The 25,234-nt window shown below is 40.0% G+C and overlaps 1 protein-coding gene across 8 annotated transcripts in view; it reads right to left on the minus strand.

The window, feature by feature from the left end:
* Positions 1-25,234, minus strand: part of LOC109966676 (shisa family member 6) — a 72,402-nt gene that overhangs the window by 6,446 nt on the left and 40,722 nt on the right. For 3 of the 8 annotated variants that reach the window (XM_020611723.1, XM_020611718.1, XM_020611717.1), the window contains exons 5-7: positions 13,082-13,120; positions 2,823-2,885; positions 1,806-1,826 (exon numbers count right to left, since the gene is read on the minus strand). The exons of 1 other annotated variant lie outside the window; for it this stretch is intronic. In XM_020611723.1, the coding sequence (XP_020467379.1) occupies positions 1,806-1,826; positions 2,823-2,885; positions 13,082-13,120 (123 nt within the window). The remainder of the gene's footprint in view (positions 1-1,805; positions 1,827-2,822; positions 2,886-13,081; positions 13,121-25,234) is intronic. 4 more of the 8 variants (XM_020611724.1, XM_020611719.1, XM_020611720.1 and 1 more) reach the window with 3 other exon arrangements.

The raw sequence follows: 25,234 nt of genomic DNA on the forward strand, positions 1-25,234 counted from the left end.
GTGTGGGGGGTGGTGACTGGACGAAAGCCTTCTTTTATTCTCATTCTAGTCTTTATCTCTCTCTCTCACACAAACATCCGCTGTCTGTGCCGTCTTCCTCGCTCTGTCACTCTTATCTGTCCTACCATGCTGCCACCCACTTTCCTTTGCTCCTTAATTCTGTCTTGTCCATTCAGTATTCCCCTTTCTCTCATTTTCTTTCTGACTCCTGCTCTATCTTGCTTTTCCCTGTGAGCTTTGAGTCTGTCACGCAGTGCAGAGCAATCGGCATGGGTGCGGCCCCAGACCAGCCTCTGAAGGACAGATAAAAATAGGGGTTTAGTAACTGCTGCAGGATGGGGAGAAGGAGGGGAAAGAGAAAAAGAATTAGAGATAAGAGAATCTAAATGTGGAAAACAGAGTGTGAAACACAAGAAGGAAAGGCAGTTGAAGAGTGAGTAGAGAAGTGAAGCTTGGTGCAGGGCTGGGCGACAGCAGGGGGTCCTGGGAGCTGCAGGGAGGCGGTTCGAAGGATGTGAATGATCTGTGAATGGACTGTCTGCTACACTGCATCAATAAAGGGGAGAATCGATTCAGGCTGTGGCATGCTGTTAGCTATCTCAATAGCAAATGCATTTTACTGCTTCTTCACAAGGGACAGTACCACCACACAGACCTGGCTCAAATAGTCTTTGCAGATCCTACTGTGAGTGTTCACACGGCGAGGATAGTGGTTCTTACTGCAAACAAATGCCATAGAGCCAATTTCTTATAGGAAGAGGGGTTTCCATTGTTCAGTAGTGAGGGACACATCTGACCCCATATGGAAGCTCCACTTAATTTTTGCACTACAATTGTGTACAATTATTATGTATGTTCATTTGAGGGTTTTTCATTCTTTAAGCCAAGCAGACACTGTACAAATTTATTGAGCGTATATACAATGTGTTAACTCAGACTATATGTTTAAATTGGCCTGACCACATGGCCAGAATCCTTGACCTCACTGTTCACACTGTGCATTCACTCAGTCGGGCGCGACAGGAGAGCTCACACTGGACATTTAAACAGAACCCCGGAGCAGGTGTGTTCATTCAAACACCTGGTCAACCAAAAGGAAAACAGCATTGCTTCTAGCCTTTTTTCTTTGTACAGTTGATGAACAGCTGTAATCTGCAATGTACATCTGTCACCTTTCAATGATGCACGACGACATACACACAACAGTTTCTGGTTTAAGAAAAATAGTGAAAATGCAAAGCAAGACAGACCACGTCAAACCGTGTGGATATGCTTAGTGATAGTTAAGGTCTATGGCTCATTAGGGTCCAGTAGTGGAAACACAGCTTAAATTTAGTTTGGTGCAACTGAATTGGATCTAAAATCGAGCCGAATCCGTACAGTGTCTACTCGGCTTTAGGCAGACTTACATCATGTAGAATGGTGTAGATTTCATCCACGTTTGTGCAGTTATTTTGTGTCATGGATTTTCATGGCTTCAGCTAGGTAGCTAGCTGCTGATGTTGATGGTATGTGCACAAACAGGTGCATAGAATAGCACACATTTTATTTAAGCTTGTAACCTATACATTAGCAATCACATGACTTGACTGTCTAGGATTCTTGCCCCACATGACAAAGCACACATTTTCTTGTTGAAACAGGTTCAAATAACGAGCAAATGCTACTTAAATCAGGTCTGAAAACACACCCATTAATTGTAAGCAGAAGAAAGGATGACACAAATGTGGTGTGCATTTAGACAAATATGTGTTGAAATGTCATGAATGAGTTTCTACACCAAATTAAATGTATGCATGACTTACCACGTCTCAATGATCGGTGAGCTACCAAACCCAAGCAAAAAAAACAAAGATTTCAGAAACATGTTGATGGTGGAGAAAAACAGAACCAACAAAAACTCCACTGATACAGAAAATCTCTTTGCAAAAAATTATTGAAATCAAACCAGCCTTTACATCCTGAGGCATGTGATGTACACTTGTGTGAATGATTGCACATGATCTGCTTGCCATTTTACAGCTGTATTGCCTGGTTGTTTCAGTTTGCTTGGGGGGGCGGGGGCCTATTCTACAAATGTGTTTTGCATATCTTTGTGTCTATTCTGGCTGTTGAATTCAAGCCATAGACCCTGACCTGAAGCTTTTTTCATATTAGTGCTTGAAACATCATATGAAACAAATGACAAGATAAGAGTGATTTAATAGACAGTGCATATTCAGCTTATGGCTTCCTTCCTTTCCTTTTATCTCTGCTGTCTCCAGCCTCTACCTTACATCCTTATGCAACTGCTATTCCTCACACCTGCCAGTCTACAACCCCAGGCCCTGGCTCCCTCACAAGAGTTAATCTGAACAACAGCTGAATGACATCAGTAATAAAAAGCACTTCATGGTGATGCTCCTCACGTGGAGCATGATGTTCCGGTGAAAAACTCTGTTTTTGAGATATCAGGAGGGAACCTCACAGGTTTAATATGCTCTGTTAACCAGACGACAGGATGACCTCGACTCAACATTAAATAAGGCTCATATTTCCTTTTAAAAATGGAGAGGTGGACAGTGAGAGCAGCCTGGTCCCTCTCACAGAAAAATGTGGGATGTAATATTGTTATGATTCAGTCTTCAACAAAAAACCTATTTTCAATAACAGAATTAAATTGCAGTGGGGTGAACTGAAAAGAGGACCATGTCAAGGGGTTTTTCACACATCAGTGTCAAGCACTATATTAATGTTACTGCTCAGGTCCAGGCTTCATCTCAAGTACTGAACTGAGCTGTGGATTCACTTCAGTATTTCCCTCTCACGCTACTTGTTCTTACCATTCTTAGGTGTGCGTGTAGGGCTACCTAGAGGCACATGGTTATAGTTGTGCTGATGGGTACCTGCAATGACAAAAGCAATGAAAGACCTGTTCAGTGTCCATGAGGAATGCTCTGGATCAGCTCAAATACAGACTGTTAGTAGTGTGAGGGTGGAAATTAAAGAGATAATTCACTGAAATCCTGTGGCATTTTGATTTATAAACTTTTATAGTGTAAACAAGTCAGGATGCCACATCACCATTCTTCAGCTGCTGGCAAACTCATTTAATTGGTGAAATAATTTCCCTTTAATTTCCTCAAATTAAGGCAATGGACATAGAAAAGATGAGAGCACTTGGGGAATGTGTGAAAGTAGGTGGAGTCCGCTGTAACCTCAGTGTTAGGCTAACAGAATATCAGACAGAATCAAACAGAATCCAGAAAGTTAGAGGCTACAGATAAGACATTATGGATGAAAAAGTAAAGAAGAAGAAACAAGGCTAGCATTCAATATTTATCACATCCTGCCCTGGAACATGTAGGTGCTCACTTTATTTAGAAAGAGACTACATGAATCCATGCATTCATCATATTAAAAGATGCCTCAAATGTAGGGTGGCCACCACAAGAAACCACCAGTTGAAAGAGAAAACAAGCGAAGAAAACAACTTCACCATGCTGACAGAATATACATAGCATTCAGCAAAAAGCTGCAAATGAATAAAACAAACAAACTGAGAAACACATGGCCCATTTTTGCATCACATGAGTTAAGAAGAGAATGTGCAACTCCATAGACATCAGCTTTTATTTACAGCCTGTGGTGCTGCCTCAAAGTCTGAAAAGTATATAAATAAATAAATACATCGGCCATGCAGGCCCAGTTAATATTATTTCCTAGAGCTTTCATTTACAAAGTCTTCAGGTATTCGGTGCACTTTGGGCAGTTGTTTGTCATGTTATAACGTGATCAAATTTCTATACTTAAATGACAAGACACCCGCACAAGCTCCATTTGATGATGAAGACCATGGGATGCAGTTGAAAAAGTAAATAAGCAGACCTGGACATAATATATTTTTTTCAAAATCTGCTAATCTGTGAATGTTTGTCATTTTGCTTGTGTTTTATTTGAGTAGCTTTTTGCTGCTACATATGATGGATATGTTGTCACAGCGGTGAAGATGTTTTCTTCCATTTACATACACTGAGGTTGAAATCATTAAAGCTGGTTCTTTAACCTCTCCACAAAAGCCAGGTTAACAAACTCTCATTTTGGCAAGTCGGTTAGGACATGTACTTTATGAATGACAAAAAAAAAAGTCTGGATCATCCTCGAGAACAATTTTCAAATGCCTGAAGGTTCCACATTCATCTGTACAAACAATACTGTGCAAGTGTAAACACCATGGGACAACACAACCATCATACTGCTCAGGAAGGAGACGCGTTCTGCCTCTTAGACTTACCACATAAATGTAAGATAAAGATAAGTATGGTACGATAAACGTACTTTCGTCTGAACAGAAAAAAATCAATCCCAGGAAGATGTGGAATTGAAGCAACATCTCAAGACATCAGCCAGGAAGTTAAAGCTTGGTCACAGTGGGTCTTCCAATGGACAAGTAGCCCAAGCAGACTTCCAAGGTTGTGGCAAAATGGCTTAAGGACAACAAAGTCAAGGTATTGGAGTGGCCACCACAAAGCCCTGACCTCAGTCCAATAGAAAATATGTGGGAAGAACTGAAGAAATATGTGTGTGTGAGCAAGGAGGCCTATAAACCTGACTGAGTTCCACCAGTTCAGGAGGAATGGGTGAAAATTCCAGCAGCTTATTGTAAGAAGCTTGTGGAAGGCGTCCTGAAACGTTTGACCTAAGTTCAACAATTTAAAGGCAAAGCTACCAAATACTAACCGAGTGTATGTAAACTTCTGAAACACTGGGAATGTGATGGAAGAAATAAAAGCTGATTTTTTTTTCTGTTGTCTGCATTGTTTATTGCCTGTTTATACTGTTTATTTTGCATTGTTTGCATTGTTTATTGCTTGTTTATAGTGTTTTGTTTTGTTATACTACACAGTCTTATGTTGGTATATTGTTTATTTGCCCCTTGCATGGGGATATGTACATGCACATTGAGAGCCACTGTACCAGAGTCAAATTCCTTGTGTCCAATAAAACTGATTCTGATTCTGAAATCAAACTTTTTCTCTGCTGTTATTCTGACATTTCACATTGTTAAAATAAAGGAGTGACACTAACTGACCTAAGCTGGAATGTTTATAGGATTAAATGTCTGGAGTTGTGAAAAACTGATTTTAAATGTATTTGGCTGAGGTGTATGTAAACTTCTGATTCAGCTGTATATACATTTTTGTAAACTACACTTCTGAAATTCATTTTAATATTCACACAGTGTAGTCCTCCAGCTCTGTGCATTGCCCTTTTCTCTTTGACTCTCTGTGCATGAAGATGGACTAATCCGCAGGAAGAGTTGTCTATGGTGTCATCTGGGAGAGCAGAGCCATTTTAATTTTTTACTCAGAGAATAAAAAGCAGTTTCACCCAATCATCCATCCGCCCCACTGTGCAGGAGTGTTTGTGTGTGACAGTGCTCGGCTGGGCACCACAGCGTGGAGGTGCTTCAGTTGAAAGATGGGACCTTTACTACTGCCCATTGTACTGAGAAAGTTGATGAATGACAGTTATTGTCGGCAGTGTGTAGGAACGTGTGCGTGCATGAGTATGGGTTTGTATGTTTGTATGAGGAGGCAGCAATAGATGGAGGCCCCGTCATAAAGTGTTGCGGTCGCGGCACGTTCATTTGCTGTCTGCTGCTGTGCCTGTTTAAAAATGCATTAGAGCCAACTGTTGAAACATCCATTTACATCTGTCAAAGAAGTGGAGGAGGAGAGGGAGGCTGCTGCTCTCATATCACGAGTTTCAATATTTGCTCAAGCTATAGAGATAGATGGGATGTGTCTTCTGTGTGTTCCTTCACTGAGTTTCTCGTTTTCATAAAATACTTACGAGTGACTCTTACAAGGAAGGTTCAAGGGGAGAAATGTGCAGACATCTGAGACTGTGTCTCCTGAATATGTTAAATTAACAACATTGTAATATACAGGATATGTACATGTAAAGTGCTGGGCCACCACGTGCCACCAGAACAGCTTCAGTGCACCTTGCCTCTGGCTCTCCAATCTCTGAACTCTCCTGGAGGGATGAACACCATTCTTCTATAAGATATTCGCTCGTGGTGTTTTGATGGTAGTGGTGGAGATGCTGTCTAACATTCCACACATTCCAGATGCTGTCTAACACTTGATCCAATATCTAGTTGTTCAGACTGTGAAGGTCATAGCATATGATTCACATCATTTTCATACTCATCAAACCATTCAGTGACCCCCCATGCCCTTCGGATGGGGGCCCTGTCGTTCTGGAAGAGACCACTCATCTCTTTAGGTTTTTCCATTAACTTGTGACAGGTCTGTATATCTGTTTAGTTAATAAGAGTGACTGAGCTTATAATCAAGATGTAAAAGCCCTAACCCTAATACCTAACCCAAGACAAAGGAGCTGCCAAAGGAAAAACACACACACTCAAAGTACAGCATATTGTGTTTTCAGTAAAAAGAAACTATTTCTGAAAGTGCGGACAATTTAGTTGAGAATCTGTGGATGTGTGGTTTTTGTGAAAATTTATTCATTGTGAAAGTAATCTCTGTAATTTCTACTATGATGATTTTAGCACAAATTACATCCTTTCCAAATAGACTAATAATAATTAATACTTTCTACTCTTAAATGTGAAAAAAAAAAAATTAAGGCAGTTTCCCCACACTTTTACAGTCCCATATATAGTACAACCTAATCATTTCAGATACAGATGAACTGCTCAATTCACAAGAATGAATTCACTTGCTTGACCCTTATGTCTCATGAGACAGACCATGAAATACCAGCAACTTTCTCAATCAGTCAGCACTTATACATACAGTACGTACAGTATACCAGTGCAACAACAACATGGAACAACACACCTCTATACAGACTAATTTAATCAAACTGATTATCTGAGGCATGTTTTAAGCAGCATGTGATTAAGTAAAATTAATGAATGGAGAAGAGTGCAAAGACATGCTTCAGAAATCACTGTGGGTGGGTAAATATAATCTGAAGCAACCTGGGAATGATGCATTCATCATAAATCAGCATAAACCATGACTCGAGGCTCTTCCCCACATAATAGTAAATTAGCTGCTGTTCAGAATAAAAATGCAGTCTATATTTATTGTATAATAACATAATAAACTTTATATTTATTTTATTTATCATCTTTATATTACTGAGGGTTGTGGCCCTTGGTATCAGATCAAAACAACCACATATATATATCTGAAGGGAAAAATACCTAAAGGTCCTGATATAAAAATGGTACCAAAAAACAAATGCTAAAATAGATGATCACTAGTTCTGAAACTTGTAGCATCTCTGCAGCACTAACGGCACCAATAATGAAACCTCCCAGACTTCATTATTTCATATCAGCATAGCTTCCTGTCTTTCGCTTAAAAGCTGAGTTAGCGAAGCTGGACCTGGAACAATACTACGGAATGCTCTTGAGCTCTAAGAAGTTTTGTCTCAATCTAGTGATTTCCACTCTAAACCCACTCTGAAGGGTCCAAAGAGACTGTGCACTGAGAAGAAGCATAAGACTGTAGCTCATTAGGAGCCTGGACACCCATGGAACCAAGGAAGAGACCCAGCACTCCAACCTCTCAGAGCTTATCAGCTCAGAACACCACATGGCACCATCATACCTCTTGCCTCTTTGAGCTGACATGGCAAAATAACCTCAGCACAGTAGATAACCATGGAGCAGCTCAGAAACCTGCTTGTCACTGATGAAGGGAGCTTACAGTGGAGGGTAGGATCTCCCCGGATGCACTGCTGCCCATTAGTTATTGCCTTCATCTCCTTAAACTGGCACATTAAACGAGATGCAAAGCCAGCGCTGCTCTGTAATCATGCAGTGGCCTCATTATTTGTGATTGACATGCTCTCCAGATTGTTGGGTTAGACTGGGTCCCAATCTAAATTGCTAAATGGATGTTTTTCTGTCAGTATGTTGATGACGCAGCTGTGTGTTTATCAGATGGTGTCAGTCAGATGTAGTGGCTGAATCAGCCATATATCTATGATCAGTGGGCTGCAAAGGCCGGTACTAGACACTTTCTTCTGGAGATAAGTCGCCCTCACCTCCGCGAGAAGATTACTCACATTAAATTTCCCTTCGCTTGTAACTGATCTCTGGAGAATACCTCCTTGGCGAGTTTGCATAATTACATCCAGATGGCACACAAGTGACTCAGTAATCTGACATTTGGTGTGGCATTTTGTTTCACATCACATTTCCAAACATCACATCCAAATCCAGCACTCAGGGGAGCCAAGAGAAGGCGTGCTGACCAGACCATGTATCACCTTGAAACCCCTGCCATGGTTAAATAAGCATTTGTAGAACCTTCTTTTTCAATGAATAGTAAGCAGTCATGCTTGGACAATAGATGATTTGAATGGAGCACTTCCAAACAGTCATGTAGTATGTGAGAGCATGAAATAAGGAAATAGCTAACTGACAAACAAAGTCATCAAAGTGTTGGCCCAAACAACTGTGCAGCCCTCAGAGGTGAGCTTCCTAATGTCAGACCCAAGCACTGTGCCAAACATTTGGACCACATACAAGCAACCTGTAAGGACAAGTGAAGCAACATTAATTAATGATAGAAGAAACATTTAGGAATGCAGATTCTTCCATACCAGCCTATTATACCACAGGATTATGAACCTAATGGACAATTCCAAACCTAAGGATTTACATGTTAACCCTAACCATAGACTTCCCCAAAGCTTAATTAAGTGTTTTAGTTGCTTAATTTTTGTCCATTGTTTACTTGTCTTAACCTTAGCCATACCATATTTACCAAGTGCACAAACTGTGTGAGAATTTATTTAAATATTGGCACTAAATATTAAATATATAATACAAGATTTTACAGAACACCACCATGTGCATGGCCTTTTACAATCACAGTGTTATTGAACACCAAAGAGAAATTAGTTAGAGCCCATTCTAAAGGCTAAACTGTGTCTAGATGTTCTGGCTGGCCACATGACAAGGTAAGGCCAAAAAGCTTTCTATCACTGAGAGGAGCGCAATGCAATATCTGTTAAACTGGACATAAAGATGTTTACTTTTGGACCATTGACCTCACCTCACATCAGAGGGGTGTTTCAGATGATCTGCATGATGTTGTTTTTCTTGTCTTGTGTCACTCATCTGTTCCCTTATTCCTTTCGAATCTTAGGCTATTAGCTTTGTACTTGGACTTTGAGTTTGATTTTTAAACATGAAATCCTGCAGCACAAAATACTATATGCACCTGATGTGAATAGAAACATATGAGCACAAAATTCTTCCCCTGTTTTGAAAATGCAGACTGTTAGATATTGTAGAAATCATGGTCACGAACAGAGACAGAATTCAAAACATTAACAGTAGAGACAGACAGACACAACTTAATAATAAGCCTTAAGGCTTAGCTTCTCTCAACAACAAAGAGGAGGGGGACGACTCACAGAGACGAGCAATCAAGGGGTTGGGGAGTGGACACAGGATAGCAGCAGATAACAGAAGGAAACGTATGAAAAAGGAGGATTTGGTAGGTCACTTGGATGAAAAGAGCAGAGAAACAGCAACACGGGCCAGTGATCACACGGCAGCCCTTCACCCACCTCAGATCTATTAGAGAGCCATCCTCAGCTCTCTGCTCCACTCTCCTCATGACATCCCTCTCTAAAACCAACAGCCCTGCCATCCCATTAGCTCTGCCAAGTGAAGCTGCTGAAGTTATGAAAGGCCCCGAGGAGGTGGCGGTGGCTGTTGAGGGGGTACTGAGTGCAATATGCATGTGTGTGTTTAGCATATGTGTGCAGAAAGTGTGTGACAGGTATGAATGTGGATGTCTCTGTCCCACTGGCTCCTCTGACAGCCTGGTGCTATCAGCATGTCCCTGCCCTCGGCTCACAGCAAAGGAAGCAGAGGAAAGGGAAGCCACCATGGGCTTGACATTTAACAACTGACAAAGAGTATTCACATTTAATCGCTAAATGTTAACTGCCATGATAGCCCCACTTCACTCAATTAGTAGGGGACAAAGCTTTAGGCGCCTGGATAGAAGTAGCTCCTCCCACCTCCTCATTGATTTCACTGGCAGAATGGGAGGCTTTACTGACCCAACTGCAGGACGTGCGATACTGTTTTTAAGTTATATTTATACAGGTAGCACTTGTAGTTCTGCTAATTTTAGCTTCCACTGGTCATGCTTAATTGAGTGGCTAGTGGGAGCCAGAGTTTGGAGTTAAGAACATGGACTTATCCTGAAAAAAAAGAAGAAGCAAAAAACAAAAGGGATGCTACCCACAGAAATGTAACACTTCATCAACAGATATAAAACAGCCCGTGCCTTGGTGTGACTGTGTTTGATATGCCAATCAAGCAAATCTGAATTTGAAAAATTCAGATTTGCGGCCTGTATCATCTCACCATGACATTAATATGTATCAGATTCTAGATTTTGTATTTCTCTTATAATCGATTGTATACCTAAAATCTCCAAATCCACACTAGGCTTTTCAGTTACTCTATATCTTATGTCTGCTAGTGAGTAAAAACCAATTAACAGACTTTTTGATTTGGTTGAAATTAATAGCTGCACTAAAACTCTCTATCATTATGTATTCAGAGATAACTTCATTAATGAGAATCAGTGAAGCTGCAGATTACAAAGTTCCTGTGTTCTTCCAAGTGCAGTGAAATCCCAGTCCAGACTGTTTCAGTCTACATTTCCAGTAAGTATCACTCTTTATCTTATAACTCCCAATCACCCCCAAGACACCAAAGGCCAAGTACTTACTTGACATGTCACAGCCTCTCCAGTTTGACAAATGTGCCATGATAATCCCAGCAGGGATGGGGAAGCGCAGATGACTGAGATGAACCTCATATCCAATTCATTTTGAAATGTGATAGACAGTGAACCCACCGAGGACTATTGTGACCTGGTGTGTTTAAAAGGCAATAAGAGATCCATTTTATTGAAGTAGTGCTTCATGATGTTCCAACAGAGCTTGTCTGGTTTCCCTCTGTTCTCTTACTACAAAGCTGAGGTGACTCACTGGGTTTAAAGGTAATAATCTTTCCTGAAAATCAACAGTGTAACAGAACGGCAATTTCACCTGATGTCACATAGTAGGAATAACACTCTTATCAAAAAGCCATTTCTCTCAACAGTTGATTGACATACCAGTGGACTCCATGTGCGGGCTGTTGAAAAGTAGACTTCCTTTGAGAGGAGGTGGAGGGCGAGGAAGAGGAGGGTCCGTATATCGTAAACAAGGATAAGCACAGATTTTTCTGATGTCTTCTTAAAATAAAAGAAGTAACATCATCAAAACTGCCTTTATCCATGCCTTTATAGACCAGCCCTCCTCTCCACTAAGACGGACAGAGTCGAAGACCACATACACCATAGAGGTTAGGACATTCGTTTTTTTACAGTGGACAACATAGAAAAAGCTTCAGTGAAACAACTGAAAACATTTATTTCAAAGGGAAGGAATTAGTACAGAGGAATGAAATGGGACCAACTGGGTTTTAAGGCACAACACAGTGAAAAAAGAAAAGAAAGAAACAAGGTGGGCCGGCTGCAACAAACATCAAGAGGTACACAATATGCTTGTTTACATAAGCTATGCCCTAGTTTGGTTAGGGTTTTCGTTAATGAGGCAAAAACTGTACTCAATGATTGGACTTTTTAACTGAAATCAAACACTATGCAATTAAAATAGCCTCTTTACAATGTTTACTTGTATGCAAGCCCACATCACCACACCATTTATTTTTAACAGAACCAGGTGTGTAATGGTACATGTATTTGCCTGAATGTCTATTTGGGAACTGTCTTTTGGTTCAGTTTAACACAGAGTTATCTTACTACTGCCTAATTTGCTCTGTTGTAGTACATGGATTACAAAAATTCCAAAGAATGACAGTCCTGTGAGCTTTGACAGAGAGACAGTTGTTAGCTAGAGCATATGCTAGCTGGCTTCCCTGGCTACAGGCTCTAGTAACAACAGAAGTGTTGTTCATAAGTGTTATGGTATCCCTATAAAATACAGTGATACTAGACAAAGAGTGGTGGATCGGACCAAAACTCTGCGTCGACCCATGAAATCAAAACGGAAATGAATTATGAAATTGAGTGACACTGTGTCTGGAAACCAATACAATTAAACATGCTAACTTAAACTGTTTGCAGTGAACTTTGTGCTCACCTGTTGAAATGAAGCTGAAGGTTACAAATATTGTCAAAGGATGGATCTTCAGGACTAGAGATAAAAACTACAGGGATTTAAGGAGTGTAATAATTTCTTGACAAAGAATATTAATCTGCTTAATGCTGAAAAAACATAGTTTTAAAACTACGTTCAGATGATTTCTTCTACGTTTTTTTCAGCATACTACGACCTTTGCCGGACATTAATCTGCTTAACACTTGCCTGGAAACCTAGATTCACTGCTCATGGCCGTTCTAGCACATAACTTCCCATAAAACCTCAAAGTGCTTTTACACTGTTTGTGTACAGATTATAAACGTATGACTAATTATTTATATGGTTTACCTTTGCACTTTGGACAGAGCCAGGCTAACTGTTTCCTCACGCTTTCTTTCCTTATGCTAAGCTAGGCTAACCTCCTGGCTTCAGCTCAGTACTTGACACTTAGATATAAGAACACTAATTTCTGTTACTGTGATTGTTTTGTTAAAACTTTTTCCTTTAAATTAATTATAAATATGCTATTAACATGTCTTAATGGACAATTTTTACCAAATCAAATTTTTGTACCATTACACCCCTCAGACCAGCACACACAAACCACACTGCACACATGTTCTCATACAGACAGGAAAGCTAAATGTCAAGGGATAAATACACAGGTTAGGTATCCTATATAGATAGAAGTCAACAGGAAGCCACTGCACTACAAGTAACACTCCAGGTATAAGTTGCCTCTAAACATTGATAAGGAACCAGATGTTACTATAGTTTACACTCTTAATCATTAAAAGGTTCATAAGAGAAATACAGAAATAAATATGTGGTTAGAGGCAACTTTGACCCATTAACAAGGAACAGCCATCCCTACCATGGTGACTCTGGGAGCGGACCGGCCAGTGTTTTTCTCCTAGAAAACAGAACCAAGTGGTTATTTTTTTAGTTTGTGATACATATATGGTAACATAACAATAAATACAATCACATTGGAAAAAAAAAACAGCATTTGCCGTTTTGCACCAAAAAGCAGTAATACTGTTAAATTCACAACACCAGTCCTGGCTGTAAGTGAAATTGTCGATTTTTGTCAGACTGGGTAGGCCTATTTTCTGTGCTCCAACTTTCAACAATAAAGCAGTACAATAGCATCATTTTATGAATAACCTATCATTGTAAGTCAGACAGTTCCCCACATTTTACAGCAACAGATATGTGGACACAGTGCTGAAGGCTGCTGGAAATGAGAACAATTTCAGTGCTCAGATATTGATTGTCTTACATCCTATCTTCCCATCAACTACCGGCTGATGCCACCTGACACCATGACACAAAGCATCAAGTCATTTCTCTCTCTCAAGCACACATACACACACAGGCACAATAAATGCCACCAAGTGTGCAGGAAGACAGAAAGGACCTGGAATTTTAAGATGAAGCAAGAGAACTGGGATAGGAGGAGAGGATAATGAGAAGAAGGGAGGAAGTGTAAAAAGTCACCATTGTTCCCTGCACCCTGACACCGCAGGGCTCTAGCTATGCAGCACTTTGATCCATCACAATCGATTTACCATGGGCTTCTCATCACCACTGCCTCTCACTCAGCAACATGCAGCTACAGGGATGCATTGTGGTTCTGAACGATATGCACCGGTTTTCACCTTAAACCCACTGACCAAATGAACCTTTATAGTTTGAGTACATTAATGATAACAAGTGGGAGTGTTGCTGTTGATAACAGCAGGTGGTTTACCTGAAATCCCCAGTGAGAGAAATATGCAAATATCACATCTCAGTCCTAAAATGCACATAACATGAGTACCAACAGTGCAGGCACACACTATAGATAAACATAGCACTGAAGTGCACACTGTTTCCTTTTCAGAAAAGCTCTTTACAAGGAATACGTTAAAAACCTGGACATGGGATCTTGATTATTTATTATGCATTAAAGTGAGACTTTATAACTCGTGAAAGAAGAACTTGTAATCTGCAAGTTGTAATCTTACTCTGCTACAGTTAAAAGGTGAAATAAGCAGTAAAACACCAACACAAACCCTTGCTCAATTCAATCCATTCAGGGGTTTTTCTGCTACAGTCTTACACTGTGGTATGACCAGTAACTAGTAGTAGCTAATATCAACTAATGTTAGCCAACTTTAGATAGACAACGATGTGTAAGTGACATTACTGAGTCAGTTTGCTGTGACCTTTTTATTTATAGTTAGCCTTTAATGGCCACTTTGAACCACAGGGGTCGCTGTTCTGTAAAATGTATATAAACACACGAGTAAGTAATTACAATACACACAGGTTCCTTAGCGTATAACATACTGTAAAGCTACATTTTCAGTAGAAAGATTGATTTATTCTTGTCTCATGCTAGTGCTAGTTAAATGTTCTCTGATTTCACTCTAAATTGCTCCATCTAAAAGATTACAGTGACTACTTTGCATGTCCCTATCTGAGCCTTTTCTTATGCATTCATGCTGGTGATAGCCGCGGCTGGACGCATTATGTTTCTGGGCTGTCTGTCTGTCCGAACGTCCTTCAGTCCATACATCTGTCTGGCCAATTCTTGTGAACGCATAATGTCAGGAACTCATTGAAGAAATTTCATCATATTTGGACACAAATGTCCACTTGGACTTAAGGATCAACTGACTAGATTTTAGTGGTCGAAGGTCAAAGGTCAAGGTCCGTAACTTCACGCCTGTTCATTCCCTTGAATTTGACTGGTTGGCAGGGGCATGCACCCGTGAAGTGATAATTCTAGTTATTATTGGGCTGTTAAATGTAATTTAAATGTGCGGCTGTGGCTCAGGAGGTAGAGCGGGTTGTTTCCTGGAGGATTAGCGGTTCGATTCCTGGCTTGTCCAGTCAACATGTCGAAGTGTCCTTGAGCAAGACACTGAACCCCCAGTTGCTCCTGGTGATGTCACCGGTGTGTGAGTGCGAATGGGTGAATGGCCGAATAATGTGAAAGCGCTTTGAGTGTGCTGTAAAAGCATAGAAAGGCGCTATACAAGTATAAGACCATTTACCTTTTACAGCTGCCTGTATTTGCATCTTCACATGACTGAGTTTAAACTAGAGCAAACACCTGTCAGAAATCTCTGCTGTAGAAGTGTCACAGTGCAAAATGTTGGAATTAAGGGATGATTTTGCTAAAAAATAGAAATGTTTGATTCATGTAATTCTTTTTATTTTGTTCAGTTTTTCAAACACTTTTAGCACAAATCTCAAACAAAATTCCAATTTGATCAAGTGATTTTAATACTAGCTGTTCTGAAGTTCCATACACAAGTACAAGCAGCTCTTGATATGATTTTGACTTCATTAGTCACTAATGTGTTCATTGCACATTGGAGGAACAAGAAGAACCACAGACACTAACTATGTTAATCAGAGCTACTGGAGATTCTTACAAAATGACACTCAGTATTACTCCAGTCCATAACTAATCAATGGATTGTTAAATCCATCATATATCTAATGCAAGGCTGACATATTGATGCCTGTGGAGGGTTTTCCCCATAGAAGACACCCTGTCATCTCCTACATCCTTTGTTTGGCCCATACCTAATGCCTGAGGGGGGCTAATGAGAATGATGCAGATGTATTCCTGTAGTGTGGGATGTGGTGGGTGCAGTGAACCCAGATTTATCACCTTTGAGAAAAGGTGCAGCTGCTATAAACCTTAAGCTTTAGTATTTGCAGAATGTATTTTCTTTGCTTTGGTAGAGATAATGCAGGTAATTCATCTATTTGTGACCCTGAGCAGCAAAAGACCAAACTGATCTATTCGTAGGCTTTCACACATTAGTTTACCGGCCTGAGTGTTCCTGCATGGTTATTTAGAAACAAAATGTGACAAGAAACCTTGATGCTCAAGCATTAGTTACCATTCTCCTGACCCAGCATTATGCAGTGTATTTATGATGCGTGCAACAGAAACTTACAGGGAGGCTCAGCATTTCCCGTCAGTGCTGCACAAGCATACCGTCGTCTCATTTCAAACCACTGCCATGTAAAGCAGTCACTTATTTTGATGCACAACTTTCTTGCAGTGCAGGGAAAGAAGATAAAAGATTTAAACTTGACAGTCAGTACAGGGGTGACATTTATAAAAATAAAACCTTTAAAGCAGGGCTACAAATGACATAAGTGTAGTTGGCAGCTCAACAGTAAACAACATTGGTTATGTTCCTTAATTGGAACAGGACTGTGTTTTTATAGTCAACTTCTACACCTACATGTAGTCTGACATGTAACAGGCAGAAAGTCCTGCCTATCTGGTGGAGCACCGCTGAGGGGAAAGACAACTGCAAGTGTAAAGATGCAAAGGAATCGGTGCACTGAGGAGACCTCCCTCCTAGGGCAAATCTACTCGCCAGCATGGCCACCATCAGCACATAACAATGTTTGCTCAGATTTTCAACCCAAGGTAACGCATTCAGCAAGGGCTCACTGCATTCCCCTGTGGGCACTGACATATCAGCAGGGTCATCTCCTGAGATCAATGATATGGAGTTACTTTGCTCAAATATCAGTCGCAAACGTGTCATGCATATACACAGAGGCATGGTATGAGCTGTTTAGTCTGTTGAGTCTCAATAAACCTAATTCAGGCAGAAGAACTGAGGGCAACACTTTATTCTTTTATAGGAAACTGTGTTTGTATAAAAGCTACTGGGTCACACTCTGATCTTTATTGAGCAGTGTATATTTTACATGTTTGATAGAACTTTCCCTAACAATCATAACAGTGAGTTTGGCTGATAATTCATGTCAGTGATGTCGAGGCTTTTTAATGGGAGTACTAACTGCAGGGGCTGCTGCCATACTGTAATGTATGTTATAATAAAACTAAATGGTTTTTTTTATGACTGTAACATTTCACATATGTTTGCATTTCATATAAACGCACTGTGTATGAAATAGTGTATCTCATAAACCATGCTTGCTAATGGTGCTGATGGGAGCTGAAGCCACGTTCAGACAAACTGACTGTTAATTCGTCACCACAAATTTATCATAATGTGCTAAACCCCGCTGTAGCATGTAAAGCTGCTGTTAGCATACTTTACTGTTGCACTGCATCACAGCTCAACAGTCACAGCAGCAGGAAACCGATCGTGTTGTAATTATGATTTAAAGGCTTCTTCCTACAGCTTGGATCTTATTTTCATAATTTTTGCCATAATGTCTTTTGATAGTGACTGCTGTACATGGCATTATTACTAGAAACATGTCAGAAAGAGAACAAAGAACAATCTATTATTTTATGTAATTATGTCCATATTTTGTCCATATTCCACACCTAACGATTTATGTCCAGTGCCAACGTTCAGTGCTAATGCGAGGAGTGCATTAGTGCATTATGCAGCCAGGCCAAAAGTAACAACATTTAATTGACTATTATCTTGGCTTTTTAATTAAATCCTGGGTTTATAATTGATATTGACTTTCTTGTCTGGCGAATATTGTGGCAATAAATACAAGCAGTCACATAATCGGGCAAGTTTTTAACAAACCCCTAAATTAGCCAAACTCCTACAGAAAAGAAAATGAAGGCGAGTGATGAAATTATTATCCAATTAACTGTCCATTGTACAAATTTATCACAAACTTCCTGGTCCAGTTTTGAACTGCTGTGCAATGAGGGATTTGGATCATATAGCTAAACTGATAGCTTGTTTACAATTTGTCATTTGTCTGACCATGTTTCTTTCTCGGTCGGTGTAGTGTTGTTGTTGTGTTCTCGGGTCTTAACAGGTAATTATAGCCACAAATACACAAAATATTACCAAACAGAAGCTACTGTTACCATCGCTAGTCTTAGTTAGCTTAATCATTAACTCTGTCTGGCCATCATGCAGATTTTTTTATTGCCAGCATTTTGTCCAAGCACCTGGAGGAATTCCCTCCACTGTGTAACAGTAATGAAATACCTACACAACTTGGCTAACTCAGACCACTGAGTGTAGTCTCTGTGATGAGACATCACTTGATGGCCAGCATGGAGAGGCCTCTTTCAATGTATATATGACACATGGGTATTGTATTAAGATGAAAATGAAAAACATCCAAACCTATTCTTTACTCTGCTACTTTGGCCTGTCACCACAATACAGAGTTCAAAGTTTTGATTTCCAAATTGTGCATTTCTTTGTCATCTGCCGCCCCGGTTGTTGATTTCTTTCAATCAGCACCTCACTGAGCGAAGTCGCGCTCGGTTTCATGCTTCGCTAATCACGGTGCATTAGCATATTAACAAATCAATTGGCACAAAGGAGTGAATCTCTCTGTACCTGTGGCAAAACACTCTGTGCAATATTATCTAGCGTACTGAATGTGTGATTTGCTTCACACCCCCCGCCCCTCACCCGACACACACACACACACATCACTGCTCCCCTGCTGGGTGTGTTGGATTGCCATCAGTCCCTGAGAAAGCTGCTTACATAACCATGCTGCCAGCACCAGCCCACGTCAGCCTCCATATTAGATGATCGTATCTTAAATGGCTTTTTGACAATGTTGCATCTCACTTACAGTATATGAGGACAGGGCCAGTTATGGGTGTGAGGGTGCGCGTGAGAGCGAGGGCGTGTGTGACTGTTGTTTTGCCTGCAAGTGATGTAAAACAAGATGTTGTGTAATGAAAAGAAATAACAGACAAGGATGTCACAGGAATTGTTTCACACAGAAAGACTTAAGCTGTTTGGCCCAACTTTAGGAGCAAAAAGCAAAACATTCTGATTAATTTGTTTAGCAGCTGATGCAGTTCTTGAAGACATGTTCTCATGGGCCTCAAAATGAAGACGTTGAATATTTTTTATGATTCAGAAGCTGGGACAGTGATGTAAAGCATCACAGCAGATTGTGATGAGATTAATAAAAGAAGAGTACAAAGTTGCCAGTTTACCGGTCTTCTTGCAGGGGAGGGGAAAAAAACACTTTCTTCATTAACTCTCCATCTCATGCAGCAATCCCCCAAGCTCAGACATAGCAAGGCGAGCGAGCAAGAGAAAGATTAAGAGAGGGAGAGTGTGAGCAGAGATTCGATAAGGGAGGGGGCGGGGGGTCTTATTTCAGTGCTTCACACACTGCTGGATGATCAAAGTAGAAAATGCTGTTTTAATTCCAAGAATCGTATCTCACCGCCTGTCCACAAGCTCATTATAGAAAATTATGCTGCAGGACAGAGGGGGACAGAGGAGAAGAGAAGAATGAGGAGAGATAACAGCAAACAAACAAAGCCCTAAAATCCAGCTAGTTTTCTACACTATAATTACTACTCGTGTTTAGCTAAGCACAGGTGTGCAGCTAACCTTTCCTGACCTGTCATAGATGTTGTAAATCAATAACAGTGACCTTTGTTAAACCCAGAGGTATCTCCCAAGTGTTGTAGTCACAGGAGAGGGTCAACCATGAATGAAACTTAAGTTGACATGTACATTATAGTGCAAGTTACCTACAGTGGAAGCAATAAACTACACTAGTCGTTACTTTGTTTTCTATTCCTCATAGTAAGACTGCAGGGTTCCAACATCCTCCAACTACCAAACCTATTTTATTCTTAACTGTAGGCTTAACAGTAGCTAGATGGCCTGCTGCCAAGATGCAACAAGTAAATAAGACAAATTAGGATTTACTGGAAGGTGTATTACTTCTCTTTTAACAAAGGCTAGCCACCTTCTCACACCTCTTGCCCATGTGGACCTGGATGGATAGCTACATAAAACAGTAGGGTTGAGTAGGGTTCACTTCTGGTGTGTGTTGTTTTTTCTTCCTGAACATAATCAAGTAGTCTGTGAGAAACTGTGAAAATGTCAGGATTGTAATGCCATGTTTATGACTGTTTTCATTATGATGAAAGTCCCTAAAATGTGTCGGTGCAACATACTGTATGTTGTTGCTTTTGTTGGTGGAGCTCTTTCAGTTCCGCTTGCCAGTGAAGTAGAGCGAATTCAGGAGATGCTCTTATGGGAAGGGACAAATGACCTACAGTATATGAGACATCTAGGTTGGAGGACTTGGTGGTTCAGTCTTCCCACTGAACACACAGAGACGAGTGATATAACCCTCCAATCAAATTCCTGGAAAACTAACTAAAATGTGACAGTTACTGCGACAAGTAACTATTACTCTGACGACATACTAAGCTTGCAAAAACATCTTATTCTTTGCTCCACAATAAGTCATCAGTATTTTTCATTAGAAGATGTAGCTTTTTGAAAATGCTCCTAAAAGTGGATGCCACTAAAGCAGCATATTTCAGTGGGGACAAGAAAAATAGAGTGTTTACTTGCAGAACACAATAGCATAAGCCTGCTCCAGGGTCGTGAGAAAGTGGAGGCGGAAAAGGCAGTGCAAGTTTCTGAAGCCTCTAAGACGTGATACAGGAGCTGGCATGAAGCTGTGTATGTTCATTTTCAAACATATAATAATAATAATAACATATCAGGCAATATTTAAAAAAACAGTTTCAGATGACTTGTAAATGCTTTTTGTTGTTGTTGTTGTCTGACAATAGAAACAGAAATACAGTAGTCTGATCCACACCTTAATGGGTTACAGCCCAACACGACAGAGAAAGGAAATATTAGTTTTTGGTTTAGTAAATGCATTTACGTCTACAGTGAGTACTGTAAATGTCATCAGATGAACTAAAAGAACAAATGCAGAATGCAATAGATTAGTTTGGGCAGAGCCTTAGCAGCAGCTTTAGCGTTAGGCTTCACAGTACAACTAATTAATGTAGTCGAATGGCCACAGGATGACACCTAATGCAACAAGCATGGAGGCGTGACCGCCTCAAAGGCAACCTTCCCAGTAGCAGCAGCGCTTGCATTCTTCCTAGCGAGTAAGCAACAGACACAGATACCTGCACACAGTGTGCACATCCATCCAAACATTACTCCTCCATCAGTCATTACAGCCAGTTAATTCTAAACTCATTAACAATGGAGCCATAACAATAGTGTGCACAAAAGCAGAAGGTGTAGGAGGACTGCCTTCACACAGGAGGAAATAAAAAAAGAAATTCTGGGTTTTTCATAATCAGCTGTCAGTCATTTGCTAAGGTAAAGGATTCTTTAAGTCTGCATATAGGGGGACAGAAGCTCACAGTTGCAATTTAATTACTCTTTTGCTGGAGTTTTACAAAAGAAACATAAGTATGCAGTGTCATGACTATAGAGGACTGGCTTCATGAATAGAAATGTGTTTCTACAAAAGACAGAGGAGAGAGTTGAGAAGGCCCTGACATATTCATTGAAAGTTAGGGTTTTTCTCTGGTCTCCTGCTTGACTAGGAAATAAAAAGACAAAAGATGTGATTGAATATTAATCAGTGTTCTTTGTACTGGAAAATCCTTTTGACCTTTCACACCCCCTAGGATTTGTTTTTTTTACCAAATCAAATTCTGTTTATCTTTTGGTAATTTTACGATTACCATACATTAATAAGGTCAAATTTTCTAATTATTAAAATAAAGCCGTGAGAGTACATCATATTCCTGGCTGTGACAGAAAGCATATCCTGTTTCAACAGCAGCACTGCCACACAGCCTGAAGCACTAAAGCCAACAGCATTTGACTACTTGTGCACAATTTGCTTCAGACTGAGATGCAAGTTAGACAAATCTGAATATTGATTGAGGCCATGTAATCTACCTTGGTGCCTATTGATATGTCAATCAACCTGCTAAATCTAGTAAAGTATATCAGTCTCATGAGCAGAACAGTGGCCCAAGGACATCTCTCTTTTCTGTTGAGTTTTAATTGCTGTTGGCGCTGCACACCGTGACTCATGGTAATGAGTTAATGAAGTCACTGAGATTTAGTGAGCTGCCACAGGCTAGGGACTTCCTGCAGAGAATAGTGCACCATTCAATATGGCTTTATTAACATTTCAGAAAAGTGCCAGTAGTCACATCACCTACACTGATCGCAGCAATTGTGATTAATTTCATGGCCTGCCAGATCAGCCCAGAGGGAGCTAGGTGGGGAGAGGTACAAAAACTCGGAAGAAGGTTTAGGGCACCACATGGAGGCATTTTAATATTTCATTATGATTGGTTCTCAAAGGGAAATCAATCCTTTTGTCTTTTTGACTTTTTTTTTCAGTTCACATGCACCAGTTGCTAAACTAACATGGTAAAAATTCTTTGAACATTCTTTAATGGCAGCATGTTAGAGTTTAGCTCAGACCACCACAGAACTACTAGTGTAGTTGTAAACTCTTATTCTTGTTTGATACTGATTGACCCCCGCCCCTTGACTGCCATATTAATTCATATACATCACTATTTAAATGATCTAATGTAATTTCATGCATAAAATGTTTGCATAATGATTCATCCCTTAAATAAGACACACCAAAACCATCTAAACCAGCTAGAGATTAGTCATTTGATTCTAATGTAACAGAGTTATATCTAGAATGTCCACCTTTTAGTGAGTCAGTATTGTGGCCAAATGAAATCAAACTGAAACATTTCAAGAAAGTCTGAAAACCGGACTGAAAATCACAAGTTGGGGGGTGAACACTTCCAAGTCACTGAACAGCCATAGTCCTTAGAACCAGTTAATTCAGCTGGGTGAAATCCAAAAGCTGTATGTTGGAGTTTGAGAGAAATGTTCATTTTTGGTTTGAAATAAAACTAAAATAAATGTTCAAAACATTTTCTTCTGACTAAAAAAAATCCCTAAAAGTGTTTTTGACAACTGAGATTAAAAGTTGGAGATTTACTTTGCTAAAAACTGTTTAAAAATAAAAAGGATGAGGCTGACTAAAATGAACATGGAGGTTTGATCTCAGGACCAAGAATACATCTAAAAATACAAATGAAACAGTAGTTTTATAGGCACTGTATAATGTAGTTTCTCCAAAACAAAATGATCTATTTGACATGAACCAGGTAATGCAAAACAGAAAACTTTCTGGCTGATAATTTATTGTATTTACTTGGGATAAAGCTTCCACAAGGTTCGCATAGAACACACTATTTCAATTATAATCTATATACTTTCAGAGCATCGTGAGTATGAAAATGTCATGAAATCTCATGGTACTGCTGAATAGAATATTTAGCTTTAATTATAAAGCATTTCAATTAAAATCAAGCCTGATGTATTCTCATAGGAGCAGTAAAATCTTCAGTTCCATCTATAGTTATAAAATGGTGACTCACTCCACAATAACAAAAAAGAAATAGAAGCATGCTCTGTATAAATGCAGTCATGTATTATTTCAGATTTGATGTCAGGTAATTGGTTAAAGCATCTGCCAAGTGATCAGTGCGCTACTAGTTGAGGGACTGACATAAGGCGAAGCCTCAGTTGGAGTCAGGGGAGATGTCTAAGAGAGCCGCTGTTCATTGAATTAAGCAATAACCCATTGCTGAGAGAAAACCAGAATGAGCCAAGAGGAAAATCAATAGAATTCATCTCCAGAGATGCAGTGGCAGTTTGTTTCAAAAATGACCAATATTTGCTACAAAAACATGAATCATCTTCTGAAATTGTTTGGGGGCGTGAAAGACCCAGGTTGATGTTACTAGCCATTTTGCTTGTCTAAACTGGCACATTAGCACCAGTGGCGTAGGCAGAAATTGTATTTTGGGTGGGTTAATACAAAAGTAGATGGGCCATCTTTTCCCATAAAAGCACACTTATGAAAACTTTATAGGGCGGCCATCACCACAAAAAAGGACAAACATACTGCAGACGAATGTGGGTTTTACTTTGGAATCTTCTGCATCACAAAGGCAATAGTGACTCTGCATGTTAGACCAGCAGGGCCCAGAACACAAGGCTGCACACAACAGTATAGATAAAAACCTGTCTTCTATAACCTATGCAGTCAAGAATTGATTTGCATCAACAACAGGCGGGTTTTATGTTTCTTATGTCATTACAACAGGGCTTTTGACATTGGAACATCTGAAACTCAATATCAGGACAGGTGTGAACATCCGCAGCTCATGCACTGTCATAACTGTATAGTTAACCCTTTCATTACACCGTGGCAATTAACCAACATAAACATCAGAGCACAGAAACGTCCCTCATGCATGCCCTTACCACCACAGCTGTTTCAGTACTGGACAGTTCCCAAAAAAACACAAATGCATATATAGCTGTGAATACAAAGAAAATCCAAGAAAGACAAGAAAACACCCAGTCAAGCATTGTTTGAATTAAGAGAGCGCTCACTCCTTCGTTTCTGTTGCATTAACTATAGCCTACAGTGCAACCTGGCTGAGACTCAAAAATTCTGATTTTATGCAAGAAATAATGACACTACTAACAGTAGGCTAAGGACAACATTAAGCTGAGCTACACATAGTAGCTGAGGTTCCTGTAATGATTAGCACTTAACTTGAAGTAAATGGCAATAAAGTAACTTCCCATTGGCTGCACAGAGTGTGAGGTGCAGGGAGTACTAGTTTAAAACTGCTATCTCTGTCTCTTGGCATCTTATAAGCTATACACTTTCCACGATATTCTGATAAAACTTGGCTGGGTGGGCTAAGAAACAATGTGGGTGGGCCGGTGCCACCCCGACCTGTTATTGGCTTCACAACAGATTAACACTAAAGTGTGTTTGTCATCTCTACTTTTCTCTCCAGTTCCGCTGATAACTAGCTTTGGTTTACTCCTGATCATGCAGATCTAGGGATCCTTGTGCAAATATTTTGGCACCTGTTGAGACTAACAGCATGATGTATAATGGAGAGACAGTTTGAGAAGAGTAGAGGAAGAGGCCAGCATGCAGACTATAACGTGACAGGACCTAGGAGTCCTGCGGCTGGAGAGGAACGATTCCCCACTGTGTGCATTTACATCTGTCTAGCCAACCCTGCAACACATACAAATGTCTCAGATTTATAAAGAAATCCAGGGAATCTCTCCTGCCAAGGACACCTTTTGTTTGGGCAAAACACATCAAACTCTGACAAACTGTTATTTGATAATGTGCAACTGAGGCATTTCTTTTTTTTCTTCCACCATTT

This window comes from Monopterus albus, unplaced genomic scaffold (assembly GCF_001952655.1).
Source record: "Monopterus albus unplaced genomic scaffold, M_albus_1.0 scaffold117.1, whole genome shotgun sequence".
Lineage (NCBI taxonomy): Eukaryota > Metazoa > Chordata > Actinopteri > Synbranchiformes > Synbranchidae > Monopterus > Monopterus albus.